The sequence below is a fragment of the Balaenoptera ricei genome, chromosome 5, assembly GCF_028023285.1.
Source record: "Balaenoptera ricei isolate mBalRic1 chromosome 5, mBalRic1.hap2, whole genome shotgun sequence".
NCBI classification, from domain to species: domain Eukaryota; kingdom Metazoa; phylum Chordata; class Mammalia; order Artiodactyla; family Balaenopteridae; genus Balaenoptera; species Balaenoptera ricei.
The window spans coordinates 116207420-116220091 of NC_082643.1; the positions used below are offsets into that span (position 1 = coordinate 116207420).

The window sequence follows — 12672 nt, forward strand, 5'->3', positions numbered from 1 at the left end:
CTGCTAAGTTATTGAAATACTTTTAAATGAGAGTCTCCTTACGCTCATGTTAAATCATTATTCAGGACTAGAATATTTGAAATTCTGGATGTTTTCATTGTTTTATATCTGAACAAATCTGTATTGATATAAATTAGTTTAATATATCTTTGTATATGCATTTCACATAGTATAGCTCCTCAACATATACTGATTCTCTCAAGAGAAGGCACTTATGTTTATAAAAAAATTTACATTATCATTGCCTTCATTAATTCCTTTTTTTAAAGAGATTTTATTATCCCACTTTCTTCTCTGGGACTACTATGTTTATTTAAATGGCCCTTTGTTCCTTGGATACAAGCTAGTAGGAATTAAAAATTCATCCATCTGGCTCAATCATTTTAAAAAAGTTACTATATTGCTATAATGTCATAGATCCTCCTGAATAACTCCCAGGTATTGTGATTGCTTTAAAAGTTTCAAATATAGACTCATGTTTGGCTTTCTTTTAGTATAAAGACAATCATAAAATAATCTTCAACCAGGCATGAAATAATCTCCAAAGGAGGGCTCTGTTGAAAGGACTCTTTCCTAAGGTCTTTTCATGAGTAAATCCTAAAAGAGTTTGAGTTTTCCCCCTTGCCTTTAATGGGTGCAGACCCCCACTACCTATGCCTCAAACATACTGCATCGAGCATCTTGTATGTGGACTTTTAGGGAAGTAAATATGCTTCACCACAGTAATGTTTTCCATATTTGTTCTAATTTCTTACCATTCTCCTGCCTGCACATTTCAGCAAGGCCACCTCTCCCACCAGTTTTATTCCACCTTTGCTTTGCATGGAAATAACTTGGCTTACATAAACTGTGCGTGTGTCCTGTGTGACTGTCTCTGATTTGGGTTGCCATGCATCACATTTTAACTTTGGACTCACATATAAGTTTAATCACAATCGTTGTTTTTGTTGTTTTTCTTTCCTTTCCTTTCTTTCCCTCCTTGGTCTGTCCATTATGTGTCTAAACAAGGAGGTTGCTCCAAGGAAAGGGCCATGCCTCTCAGCACAAGACTGTTTGTTTCGTTGTTAGTGTGAATTTCCCTTAGATGAAATGCCGGTTTGCAGCTGATTCAGATATATTTTATAGAGTCATTGTATATTGGCAGAACTAAACATGCTGAATTCCAGATTTTTCTATGATTAAATAATGTCTATACATCATTAGACTATATTCTGAGTTTGCTACTACTGGCTTTCTCCTAGAGGAAATCAACTTTCTGCAATTTCTAATGCTTTTTTTCCTTTTTTTTCCCATGTTCATCTTTTTTCAACATTGATCTGTAACATCTGAACAATCTTGAGATATCTCTGTGTAATTTCACTGCGTTCGTTCTTTGTTTTGTGATTTTGTGTGTGTCTTGATTATTTGTTACAGCTTTGTTGTATGTGTGGATGTGCTACAAGTGAGAAAATTAAGCAAGTTATTTCCTGCTCATTTTTCCTTTTCAGTTTTTTTTCCGTTAGCCTTGCTTTGCTTTTGTATCCTGAGACCTTGTGGATCCACCATTCCCAGCCCATTTTTGTTGTTCCACCCGCCACGACAGGAAAAGACACTGTGTCGTTTCAGTCCTGATTACATTTGCCAATATCTTTTTTGATTTCCATTTTACTTTCAATGTTTTTCATTCACATCAAAGATGATGAGACAGAATCTACAGAAACATCTGTCCTGAAAAGTCACCTGGTTAATGAAGTTCCTGTCCTAGCAAGTCCGGACTTGCTCTCTGAAGTTTCTGAGATGAAACAGGATTTGATCAAAATGACTGCCATCTTGACCACAGATGGATCTGATAGGGCAGGTTCCCTCAAAGTGAAGGAGCTGGTGAAGGCTGCTGAGGAAGAGCCAGGGGAGCCTTTTGAAATTGTTGAAAGAGTTAAAGAGGACTTAGAGAAGGTGAACGAAATCCTGAGAAGTGGAACCTGCATGAGAGATGAAGACAGTGTGCCAAGGTCTCAGCCAGAGAGAGAATTAGAGGAAGAGGAATGGGTTATTGTCAGTGATGAGGAAATAGAGGAGGCTAAGCAAAAAGCATCTCTAGAAATCACCGAATACCCATGTGTAGAAGTTAGAATAGAGAAAGAGACCAAAGTAAAAGTAGAGAAAGACTCAACAGGGCTAGTGAACTACCTTGCTGAGGATCTAAATTCCTACGTGTCTCCTCACAAAGAGCCACCGCAGACAGCGCAAGATCTGGCAGGGGAGAAACGTGAGGCTCTGGGTCCTTGCAGGAGCTCTGAAAGCGAAGGGAAAGATAAAGAAGCATCTTCAGAGGAGACACAGAGTACGCAGAAACAGCCCAAACCAAGCCTGGGCATAAAGAAGCCAGTGAGAAGGAAATTAAAAGAAAAACAAAAACAAAAAGAGGATAGTTCACAAGCTAGTGCAGCAAAAACTGAACTTAAAAAAGGTAGTTCAGAAGAGTCATTAGATGAGGACCCAGGTTTAGCCCCCGAGCCTCTTCCCCCTGTAAAAGCTACGTCACCTTTGATAGAAGAAACTCCCATTGGTTCCATAAAGGACAAGGTGAAGGCCCTTCAAAAACGAGTGGAAGATGAACAGAAAGGGCGAAGCAAGTTGCCTGTCAGAGTCAAAGGCAAAGAAGATGTGCCAAAAAAGATAGCACAAAGGACACATCTAGCTGCCTCCCCCTCTCTGAAGCCCGAGAGACATGCGCCAGTGTCACCCTCCTCGAAAACAGAAAGACACTCTTCTCTTTCCTCTTCTGCAAAAACTGAGAGGCACCCTCCAGTATCACCAGTGAGTAAAACCGAGAAACACTCACCCTTGTCACCCTCCACCAAAACTGAAAAGCACTCACCCGTGTCATCGTCAAGTAAAACCGAGAAACACTCACCCGTGTCACCCTCCGCCAAAACTGAAAGACACTCCCCTGCATCCTCTTCTACAAAAACAGAAAGACACCCACCTGTTTCGCCTTCAGGTAAAACAGACAAACGCCCACCCGGCTTGCCCTCTGGGAGAACAGAGAAACATCCGCCAGTGTCACCTGGCAGAACAGAGAAACGCTTGCTTGTACCACCAGCTGGAAGAATGGAAAAGCATTCACCTGTCTCAAGCTCTGGGAAAACCGAGAAGCACCTGCCTGTGTCACCTTCTGGGAAAACAGACAAGCAACCACCTGTCTCCCCCACCTCAAAAACAGAAAGAATCGAGGAGACAATGTCTGTTCGGGAGCTGATGAAAGCTTTCCAGTCAGGTCAGGACCCATCTAAACATAAGACTGGACTCTTTGAGCACAAAGCAGCAAAACAAAAACAGCCACAAGAAAAAAGCAAAGTTCGGGTAGAAAAAGAAAAAGGGCAGATAGTAGCCCCAAGAGAAACGCAGAAAACAGAGAGTCAGACAATCAAACGAGGCCAGAGATTCCTGGTCACGGGACCTTCAGAATCCAGAAGAGCAGTCCGTGCTTCCTCCGTAGGGTTTAAGAGAGAAGATGTAGCTGAAGAAAAGGAGAAAGCGCTCAACCACAAAACACCTGAACCTGTTCAGCCAGCACCTGAAGAAGAAAGCCATAAAGATAGTGAAGTCCCCAAAGAAAAGCTGGCTGATGAACAGGGAGACATGGATCTCCAGATCAGCCCAGACAGGAAAACCTCCACTGACTTTTCTGACGTCATTAAGCAGGAACTGGAAGACAATGACAAATACCAACAGTTCCGCCTGAGTGAAGAGACTGAGAAGGCGCAGATTCACTTAGACCAAGTGCTCACTAGCCCTTTCAACACAACGTTCCCACTAGATTACATGAAAGATGAGTTCCTCCCAGCCCTGTCTTTACAGAGTGGTGCCTTACATGGCAGTTCTGAAAGCCTGAAGCAGGAAGGGGTAGCAGGTTCTCCGTGTGGCAGCCTGATGGAAGGGACCCCTCAGATTAGTTCAGAAGAAAGCTATAAGCATGAGGGCCTAGCAGAGACCCCTGAGACAAGCCCAGAAAGCCTTTCTTTCTCACCAAAGAAAAGTGAGGAGCAAATTGGGGAAACAAAGGAAACTACCAAGTTAAAAACACCACCAGAAATTCATTCCGAAAAAGGACATCCCTCAACCAAAGATGTTACTGATGGTTCTGAAGGGCAAGGTGCTGCAGTCACGGGGGGCACAGAGTCCTCTGCTGAGTGTTTGCTGAAGGAGGTCACCCTAGACCCTTCCAAAGACACGTGCCCCCCACAAGAAGGTGACGGCCTTGGCAGTCAAGGTGTATCATTAGCAAAAGAAACATCTGAAGGACTGACTGAGGAAGTGTCCTGTGATGAAGGTCCACTTAGATATGTTAGTTCCGCCCATGAGACACAAACTGATACTGAAGCTCAGGAATCCACAGCCACCGAGCCCTCAGATGAGGCAAAGCCCTTGCCGCTGCCTGGTGCTGCTGTAAAGACAGGCCCAAGGGCTGAATCAAAGCCCCAGGGAGTCATTAGAAGTCCTCAAGGGTTAGAACTTGCACTCCCTAGCCGTGATAGCGAGGTCCTCAGCCCTGGGGCTGATGAATCCTTCACAGTGAGCCACAAAGACTCCCTGGAAGCCAGCCCAGTGCTGGAAGATAACTCCTCACACAAAACCCCTGATTCTCTGGAACCGAGTCCTCTGAAAGAATCCCCTTGCCGTGATTCTCTTGAAAGCAGCCCTGTTGAACCAAAGATGAAGGCTGGAATTCTGCCGACTCACTTTCCTCTTCCTTCCGCCATTGCCAAAACAGAACTCTGCACGGAAGTGGCCTCTATGCGGTCCCGGCTGCTCCGAGACCCGGACGGCAGTGCGGAGGATGACAGCCTTGAGCAGACGTCACTCATGGAGAGCTCAGGGAAGAGCCCCCTTTCCCCTGACACCCCCAGCTCCGAAGAAATCAGCTATGAGGTCACGCCCAAAACCGCAGATGCAGGCACCCCAAAACCAGCCGTGATTCCTGAATGTGCAGAGGAGGATGACTCAGAAAATGGGGAGAGAAAGAGGTTCACACCTGAAGAGGAAATGTTTAAAATGGTAACCAAAATCAAAACGTTTGATGAACTTGAACAAGAAGCAAAGCAGAAAAGGGACTACAAAAGAGAACCCAAGCAAGAAGAATCTTCTTCATCCTCTGATGCAGATGTTGACTCTTCAGCAGACATGGATGAAACAAAACACACAGAGAGTGTAGCGGATGAAAGCGATGTCCCTGTGGTTGTAACATCAGAGAGCAGAAAGGTTTCTTCCTCCTCAGAAAGTGAACCTGAGTTGACACAGCTGAAAAAAGGTGCTGACTCAGACCTCTTATCAGAGCCAGTTATTCGAGTGCAACCCCCTTCCCCACTTCCATCCAGCATAGACTCAAATTCCAGTCCTGAAGAAGTACAATTCCAGCCTGTCGTTTCCAAACAATACACTTTTAAGATGAATGAAGATACTCAGGAAGATTCAGGTAAATCAGAGGAAGAAAAAGATCGTGAATCTCCTTTACCTGAAGACAGTCATACTGTTTCTACTGATGGCACAGAGATGTCTTATGATGATCTAAACAGAGATGCTGATCAACAAAAACTTTGTGATGACCATGGGTATGAAGCAGGGACTCCCAGCGGCTCAGCCACTCCTGTCTCTTCAGGTCTCCGCAGTTCCACTGGTGATGATGTCAGTGAGCAGCTAGTTATCCACAAGGAATCATTAGCTCTCCAAGACACTGGTGAAAAAGATACAGAAGAAGAAGAAGAAGAGCTTGATGTTTCTGGAGTCGAATCTCCACAAGTAGATTGCCCCAGTGAAAGCTCTTCAGCTTTGTCCTCTTCGCATCATTATCCAGCATCTGAAGCAAAAGAATTAGACGAAGACATAGTCTGTACATCTTCTGCTACAAAAATGGAGGTCACAAAACCTGACCAAGCTTTTGAGAGCTTACCAGAGGACCGGCCCACTCAAGACTCATCCATTACTACTCAAACTGATAGATCGTCCTTGGATGTTCCAGTGTCTGACCCAGCGGAGACTGATGAAATCTCTGATCCTCAAATCATAAGCCCTTATGAAAATGTTCCTTCTCAATCTTTTTTCTCTAGTGAAGAAAGCAAAACCCAAACAGATACAAGACACACAAGTTTTCACTCTTCTGAAGTGTATTCCGTTACCATCACATCCTCCACTGAAGACGTAGAAGTGACAAGCTCCTCTGGGAGAACCGTTTCAAGTGAAGAATCTAATTTGGAGGACCAGAACTTGGACGTAGAACCCAAACAAGAAAGTACCTTGTGGGAAATGCAGTCGGATAGAGCCTCCTCATCTTTAGAGCCAACTGTACCAAATACATCAACAGTTGCTGGTGAACAGAGAAGCAAAGTCATCATCACAAAAACTGATGTGGATTCTGATTCCTGGAGTGAAATCCGTGAGGATGATGAAGCCTTTGAGGCTCGAGTGAAAGAGGAAGAACAGAAGATATTTGGTTTGATGGTAGACAGACAATCGCAGGGTACCACCCCTGACACCACTCCTGCTAGGACCCCAACTGAAGAGGGGACCCCAACCAGTGAGCAAAATCCATTTCTCTTTCAGGAAGGAAAATTGTTTGAGATGACCCGAAGTGGTGCCATTGATATGACCAAAAGGTCCTATGCAGATGAAAGTTTTCACTTTTTCCAAATTGGGCAAGAATCCAGGGAAGAGACTCTCTCTGAAGACACGAGAGAAGGGGGTACTGGTGCTGAGACCCTACAGCTGGAGACATCAGCTGAATCATTAGCACTCTTAGAATCGAAAGAAACAGTGGATGACGAAGCAGAGCTACTCCCAGATGACCTGAGTGAGGAAGTAGAAGAAATACACGCTTCAGATGCTCCACTTAACTCCCAAATGGGGATTTCAGCCTCCATTGAAACATCAATGAAAGAGGCAACTTCTGCGGGAGCTGAGGACCTCCCCCCCATGGGAATGGGTGACACACCTCCCCTGTCCAGTGTGAAGCAGACAGCTTGCCCTGACTCCCCTAAACCAGTTGGACAAGTTCAGTTAGATTTTTCCACAACCACTAGATCTGTATATGCAGATCGGGGTGATGATTCTCCCGATTCATCCCCAGAGGAACAGAAATCAGTCATTGAAATCCCTACTGCACCTGTGGAGAATGTGCCTTCTACTGAAAGCAGATCCAAAATCCCTGTAAGGACTATACCCACTTCAACCCCAGCACCTCCATCTGTGGAGTATGAAAGCTCCCTTTCTGAAGATTTCCTACCCAGCCTGGATGAGGAAAGTAAAGAGGACAAAACAAAACCAAAGTCTAAAATCCCCATGAAAGTGCCTGTCCAAAGAGTCGAGCAGCAGCCTTCGCATCTAGACCTGTCTCTACAGAAAACAGAGGCTCCTCAGGGACAGGACAGGACAAGCAGAGCGCCAAGTAATAGAAGCAAACCCGAATCTGATGCCAGTTTGGACGCAAAGACCAAATGTCCAGTAAAAACTAGAAGTTACATTGAGACAGAAACAGAAAGCACAGAGTGGGCAGAGGAGCTTGAGTTAGAATCAGAGGAAGGGGCCACAAAACCAAAGATATTTGCATCCCGATTGCCAGTAAAGAGCAAAAGCACCACTTCTTCCTGCAGGGGGCCCACGAGCCCCACAAAAGAAAGTAGGGAGCATTTCTTTGACCTTTACAGGAACTCCATAGAATTCTTTGAGGAGATTAGTGACGAGGCTTCCAAGTTAGTGGATAGACTTACACAGTCAGAAAGGGAACAGGAGTTAGTTTCAGATGACGAAAGTAGTAGTGCCCTGGAAGTTTCAGTAATTGAAAATCTGCCACCTGTTGAGACCGAGAACTCAATTCCTGAGGACATCTTTGACACAAGGCCCATTTGGGATGAGTCCATTGAGACTCTGATTGAACGCATCCCTGATGAAAATGGCCATGACCATGCTGAAGGTATTTGCCAGCCACTGGGATTCCATGTGCTACGCATGTCATAAATTTGGTATAGTTTTTTTGTGTGTCTGTTTTATTTGGTGATTTGTGTCTCATTTTCTTTAAGCTTTCTGTAGTGGTTACTATGTTTGTGTAAGCCCTTTGTGTTTTGTGCTTTCTCTGTATACTCTTGTCTGTGGAAACAATCTCAAGATTGAGTAATGAGAATGCTTATGGAAAACATAAACATGATTGACAGGCAACGGGGATCTTGCCTTTTCTCTAGCTGCTGCACGTGAGGCCATGCAAGCTTTGAGTTTTGTTGTTCTGACGCTCCAGGCTTAGCCTTAAATTAAGCATACAGATATATTTGGTTTTGTTTCATATTATGAGGATTCATTGCTTTTTCTAATTACCTTTGAGTACTTTAAAATAATAAGTACTTAACAATTTTATAATGATTAGGAAGCCATCTGCACAAGAAGATTTCACATACCATGAAATTCTAATTGTTGAGGATTTGTTTTTGATTTGGAAAGGTTGGATTTCAGATACCATTGGTAAACACTTTAAGCAAACAATCATAAGGTAAAAACATGCTTTTAATTTATGTGGCAGGTGAATGATGAATGGGCTCTGATTAGGTGCAGCAAACAACAAAAACTCAAACTTTGCATGATTTAAGTTGACTGTGAGGGGATGATGGCTCTTTGAATGATAAAAAAGGGAAACCATAGATGGCTTTGAGAAGTAGCCTCTGGTCTTCCAATATCTCTACAATAAAGACTATTATTCTTAAATTTGGGTTATAAAAAAATGACCATGACCTAAAATGCTGCCCGTCAATTAATGGGGGTTAAAAATCAAAGGGAAAATTATAGTCTGTGGGAGTATTATATGAGCTTACTTAGTAGTAAGCAGACAGCAACTTTGCCCAAAAGACATATATACACACTAATATAACATACACATACGTATACATACACTTTATTTTTCCTTCTTCCAAGGTTACCAGGACCAAGACAAACGTTGTTTCTGGCCATACTGAAAAAAGCCAGGATGGTCTGATCAACCCATGATCTCGGTCTCTTGTGAATCTTGGATGTGATTTCTTTGCAACATGACCCAGAAGTGATCTTATACTGCCACAGGCAATAATAGGAGGTCCTAACCAATTACTCCATTTCTCCATCCCATTTATGATTTTTCTGGTGTTTGATGAGCAAGATGATTCTCTTCGGGTGGGCAGTATCCTCTCAGATAAGTTTAAGAGGAAAGTCCTAAGATTACTAGAAATCAGTAATTTATATAATTATGTCCAGTGACTAGTCTTGATTAAAGAGATATGGAAGCAGATGGTTTTCATGATTTTTATTACATTTATTCCCCATTCCATTCCAGAAATCAGGCAAACGCACAATTTAATATGATTTAAAATGTAATAGTTAATTTGTGCTATAATCAAATATTTGGACAATTGACTGCCTTTCTTTGGATGATCAGTACTGTGGTTCCTCTCCTGTCATGGACAACCTTTGGCCATTCTGTTTTTGACCTTCTGTAGATCAACAGGATGAGCAGGAACGGATTGAGGAAAGGCTGGCTTATATTGCTGATCACCTTGGTTTCAGCTGGACAGGTAAAATGAGTGTGACCCATTTTTTTCAACAAAACCTGCTTGGTTTAAATGACATTGTTGCATCAGCCAACTGTCATTAACAATGAAAAAAGGTCTTTTTTTTTCTTTCCTTGAGGAAGACCACATGCAATAGTGAAAAGAATGATACTATGAACTAGAAAATCCAGGGTCTGCATTAACTCACTGCGTGAACCAGGGCAGGCCTTTTATTGTCTCTGGCATTTTGAATAATAGAACTTTAGATTAAGAGATTTTGAGACTATAAGAAGCCCCACTACCCTCCTTTGGGAGCTGTGGATATCTAAACTTTGGGGAGATTATTGTGTTTCAAAACCATTGTCAGTTGTAATTGTCATAAAATTTAATTTGAGATTCCACCAGGGCTCCTTGTTATAGATACCTTGAATCAGATATCTTCATCCTGAACAATACTAAAATTTACTTCAGATGAATGTTGAAGTACATATGAATGAGATGTTCAATAATTTTCTGAGAGATGGGTATGTTTCAGTTTAGAAATTGTATGTTAAATAATTTTTTAATGGAAAGTGAATTCTAAAATCAGTATGGTTTATTTACAAATCATGAGTTGTAGGTTTTAAAAGCTATACCCTTTCATCTTTCCTGCTATTTAACATATTAAAGCAAGATTGTCCATCTGGATTTTTTTCTTTTTTCTGTTTTTGTTTGTTTGTTTGGTCTGACTTCCTTTTATGTCACTTGTGACTACTTAATTGAAACAAGCAGTTTAAAGTTAATATTAATCTCCTTTCAGTTCCTTAAAAATTTGGTATGAATAGGAGATAGGAGTCATAATATCCTTAACAAAGATAATTGGTAGTGTAGAATAAATGACTAAAGCATTTAAAGTAATTTAAAAATACTGAGCAGATTTATTTAATTGAGGGATTTAGGGGAAGGAAGGGTATCAAAATATCTCTGATTGACTGACTAAGTAGGTAGCATTCAGAATTATTTATTTTGCTTCTTAAGTATTTATGAGTGTCTGTATTAAACGTAATATCTATTATAGTTGGTGAAAATTCAAACCTTACAATCACACTGAATGGTATAAAATGAAAAGTAAATAAGTCTCTCACACCTACATCTCGTCTTTGAGCCCCTTTCCTCAAAGGTAACTGCTAACACTTTCTCATGTATTCAGAAAAAAATCTGCAGTGCCCACATCTATGCTTATTATTTAAAAATAAGCAAAATTTTACTTAACAGTATTCTTCATAAATACTCCATCAGCATAGAAATATCTATGGCATTCTTTTTAATGGCTATTTAATTCCACTGTATGGAGGTACCATAATTTTATCAATGGCCTTTGTTGATGGCTACTTAGGTTGTTTCCTGTTAGTGGCAGTAGATATCCTTGTGCACCGATAGATTTTTGTGGGTGTTTCTATAGGGCATATTCCTAGAAGGAAAAAAGCTGCGTAAATATATGTATATTTTTAATTTTGAAAGATATTGGCAAATTGCCCTCCAGAAAGGACACCTCCTTCACACACACACACACACACACACACACGCGCGCGCGCGTGCACGCATGCGCGCACACACACCTCAATGTATAAGCAACCATATAGAATGTTAATGGTAGACTTTAAAGGAAAACTTTGAGGCTTCTTCCCTAGGTCAGTTAATCCTTCCCAGACCTTTTATTCATGTGACATCAAACCACAGAAAGGAGTTTATCCAACCACCATAATATAGCTACAACCAGTATTTATCCAAGTACCCAGAAACAGAATTTATAGTATTTGCAAGTCCCCTAATTATGATTAAAAGTGAGACATGGTCTCTTTCTACTGTTTTCAGTCATTTTCCATTGTCTTGGTTAAGAGTATAAGCCAGTATTAATGGTGTCTTCCAAATTTTGGAATTAAATGGTCCTGAATTTACATATTTTATCATCATTGCCTCAAACTTACTATTTCCACTATGACAGTGATCAATCAATTCTATACCCAATTTTAAGGAAAATATCTGCAGTTAGTGCTAGAAGAACAAAGGCATACGAGAGTCATTTCTAATAAGTAGGAAAAAATAAAGGAACTCTGTTACAGCAATACAAAGAACACATCATTTACAAAATCACAAGGCAAGGTGTGGAGACTCAAACTATGAAGTTAATATATTTACAAAGGAGTATTTTCTCTTCTAGAATTAGCAAGAGAATTGGATTTCACTGAGGAGCAAATTCATCAAATTCGAATTGAGAACCCTAACTCCCTCCAAGACCAGAGTCATGCACTATTGAAGTACTGGCTAGAAAGGGATGGAAAACACGCGACAGGTAGGTGGAGAGCTATATGTAAAAGGCAATAGGCCGGAGGTAGAAAAAAGTCTTGTTCAACAAACCTTTTATGCAAATTCAGTAAAAAGATAAAATGACAGATGCCATCAACCTGAAGTGCTACTGTAAGCAAATGAGAAGGAGCTGTAACATTTCTCAAATATGCATGTTGCATAAAAATTCTTGTACTGTGTTCCTGTGAACAGCATTAACCAGTGGAAAGTGGTACTAGCACTGGCTGCTAACAGGAAAGTTATTAAAGTCCTAAAATTTTCTAAGTATTGACAGCAGACACACTTGCTTTATTAGCCATTGTTTTATTGATGGTGCATTACATTCAGTTCCTGCTTCCTTTACTCCTAAATAACTAAAATGGGGGAAAATATCAAGTAGATATTCTACATAATGATTTATATATGATATTCTGACCACATCAAATAAAATGGGAAGTGATACAGAACATAACTACTTCTTATCCCTCAGCTGGTCTAAGTTTGCCACTTTGTTTAATGCCTCTTTGAAGACCTACCTAGAGACCTCCCTTATTTACATCTAGCCCACATTTATCTTTCCTTCTCTTACCATTATTCTAGGTAGGATTGCCAGATTTAGCAAATAAAAATTGAGAGCACCCAGTTAAATTTAAATTTCAGATAGTCAACAGATACTTTTCTAGTATAAGTATATCCTACGCAATATTGGGGATATACTTTTACTAAAAAAAATTTGTTTTTTATCTAAAATTCACATTTGACAGGGTGTCCTATGTGTTATCTAGCAACTCTACTTTTAGGGCTTATG

General features: G+C 41.0%; 1 protein-coding gene across 41 annotated transcripts in view; it reads left to right on the top strand.

Moving 5' to 3' along the window:
- The window catches only part of ANK2 (ankyrin 2), a 695510-nt gene that overhangs the window by 665554 nt on the left and 17284 nt on the right, over positions 1-12672 (top strand). For 40 of the 41 annotated variants that reach the window (XM_059923449.1, XM_059923446.1, XM_059923454.1 and 37 more), the window contains 2 exons: positions 9489-9563; positions 11740-11871. In XM_059923449.1, coding sequence (XP_059779432.1) covers positions 9489-9563; positions 11740-11871 — 207 coding nt within the window. Of the gene's footprint in view, positions 1-1675; positions 7946-9488; positions 9564-11739; positions 11872-12672 lie in introns of all 41 variants that reach the window. The other variant, XM_059923481.1, reaches the window with a different exon arrangement.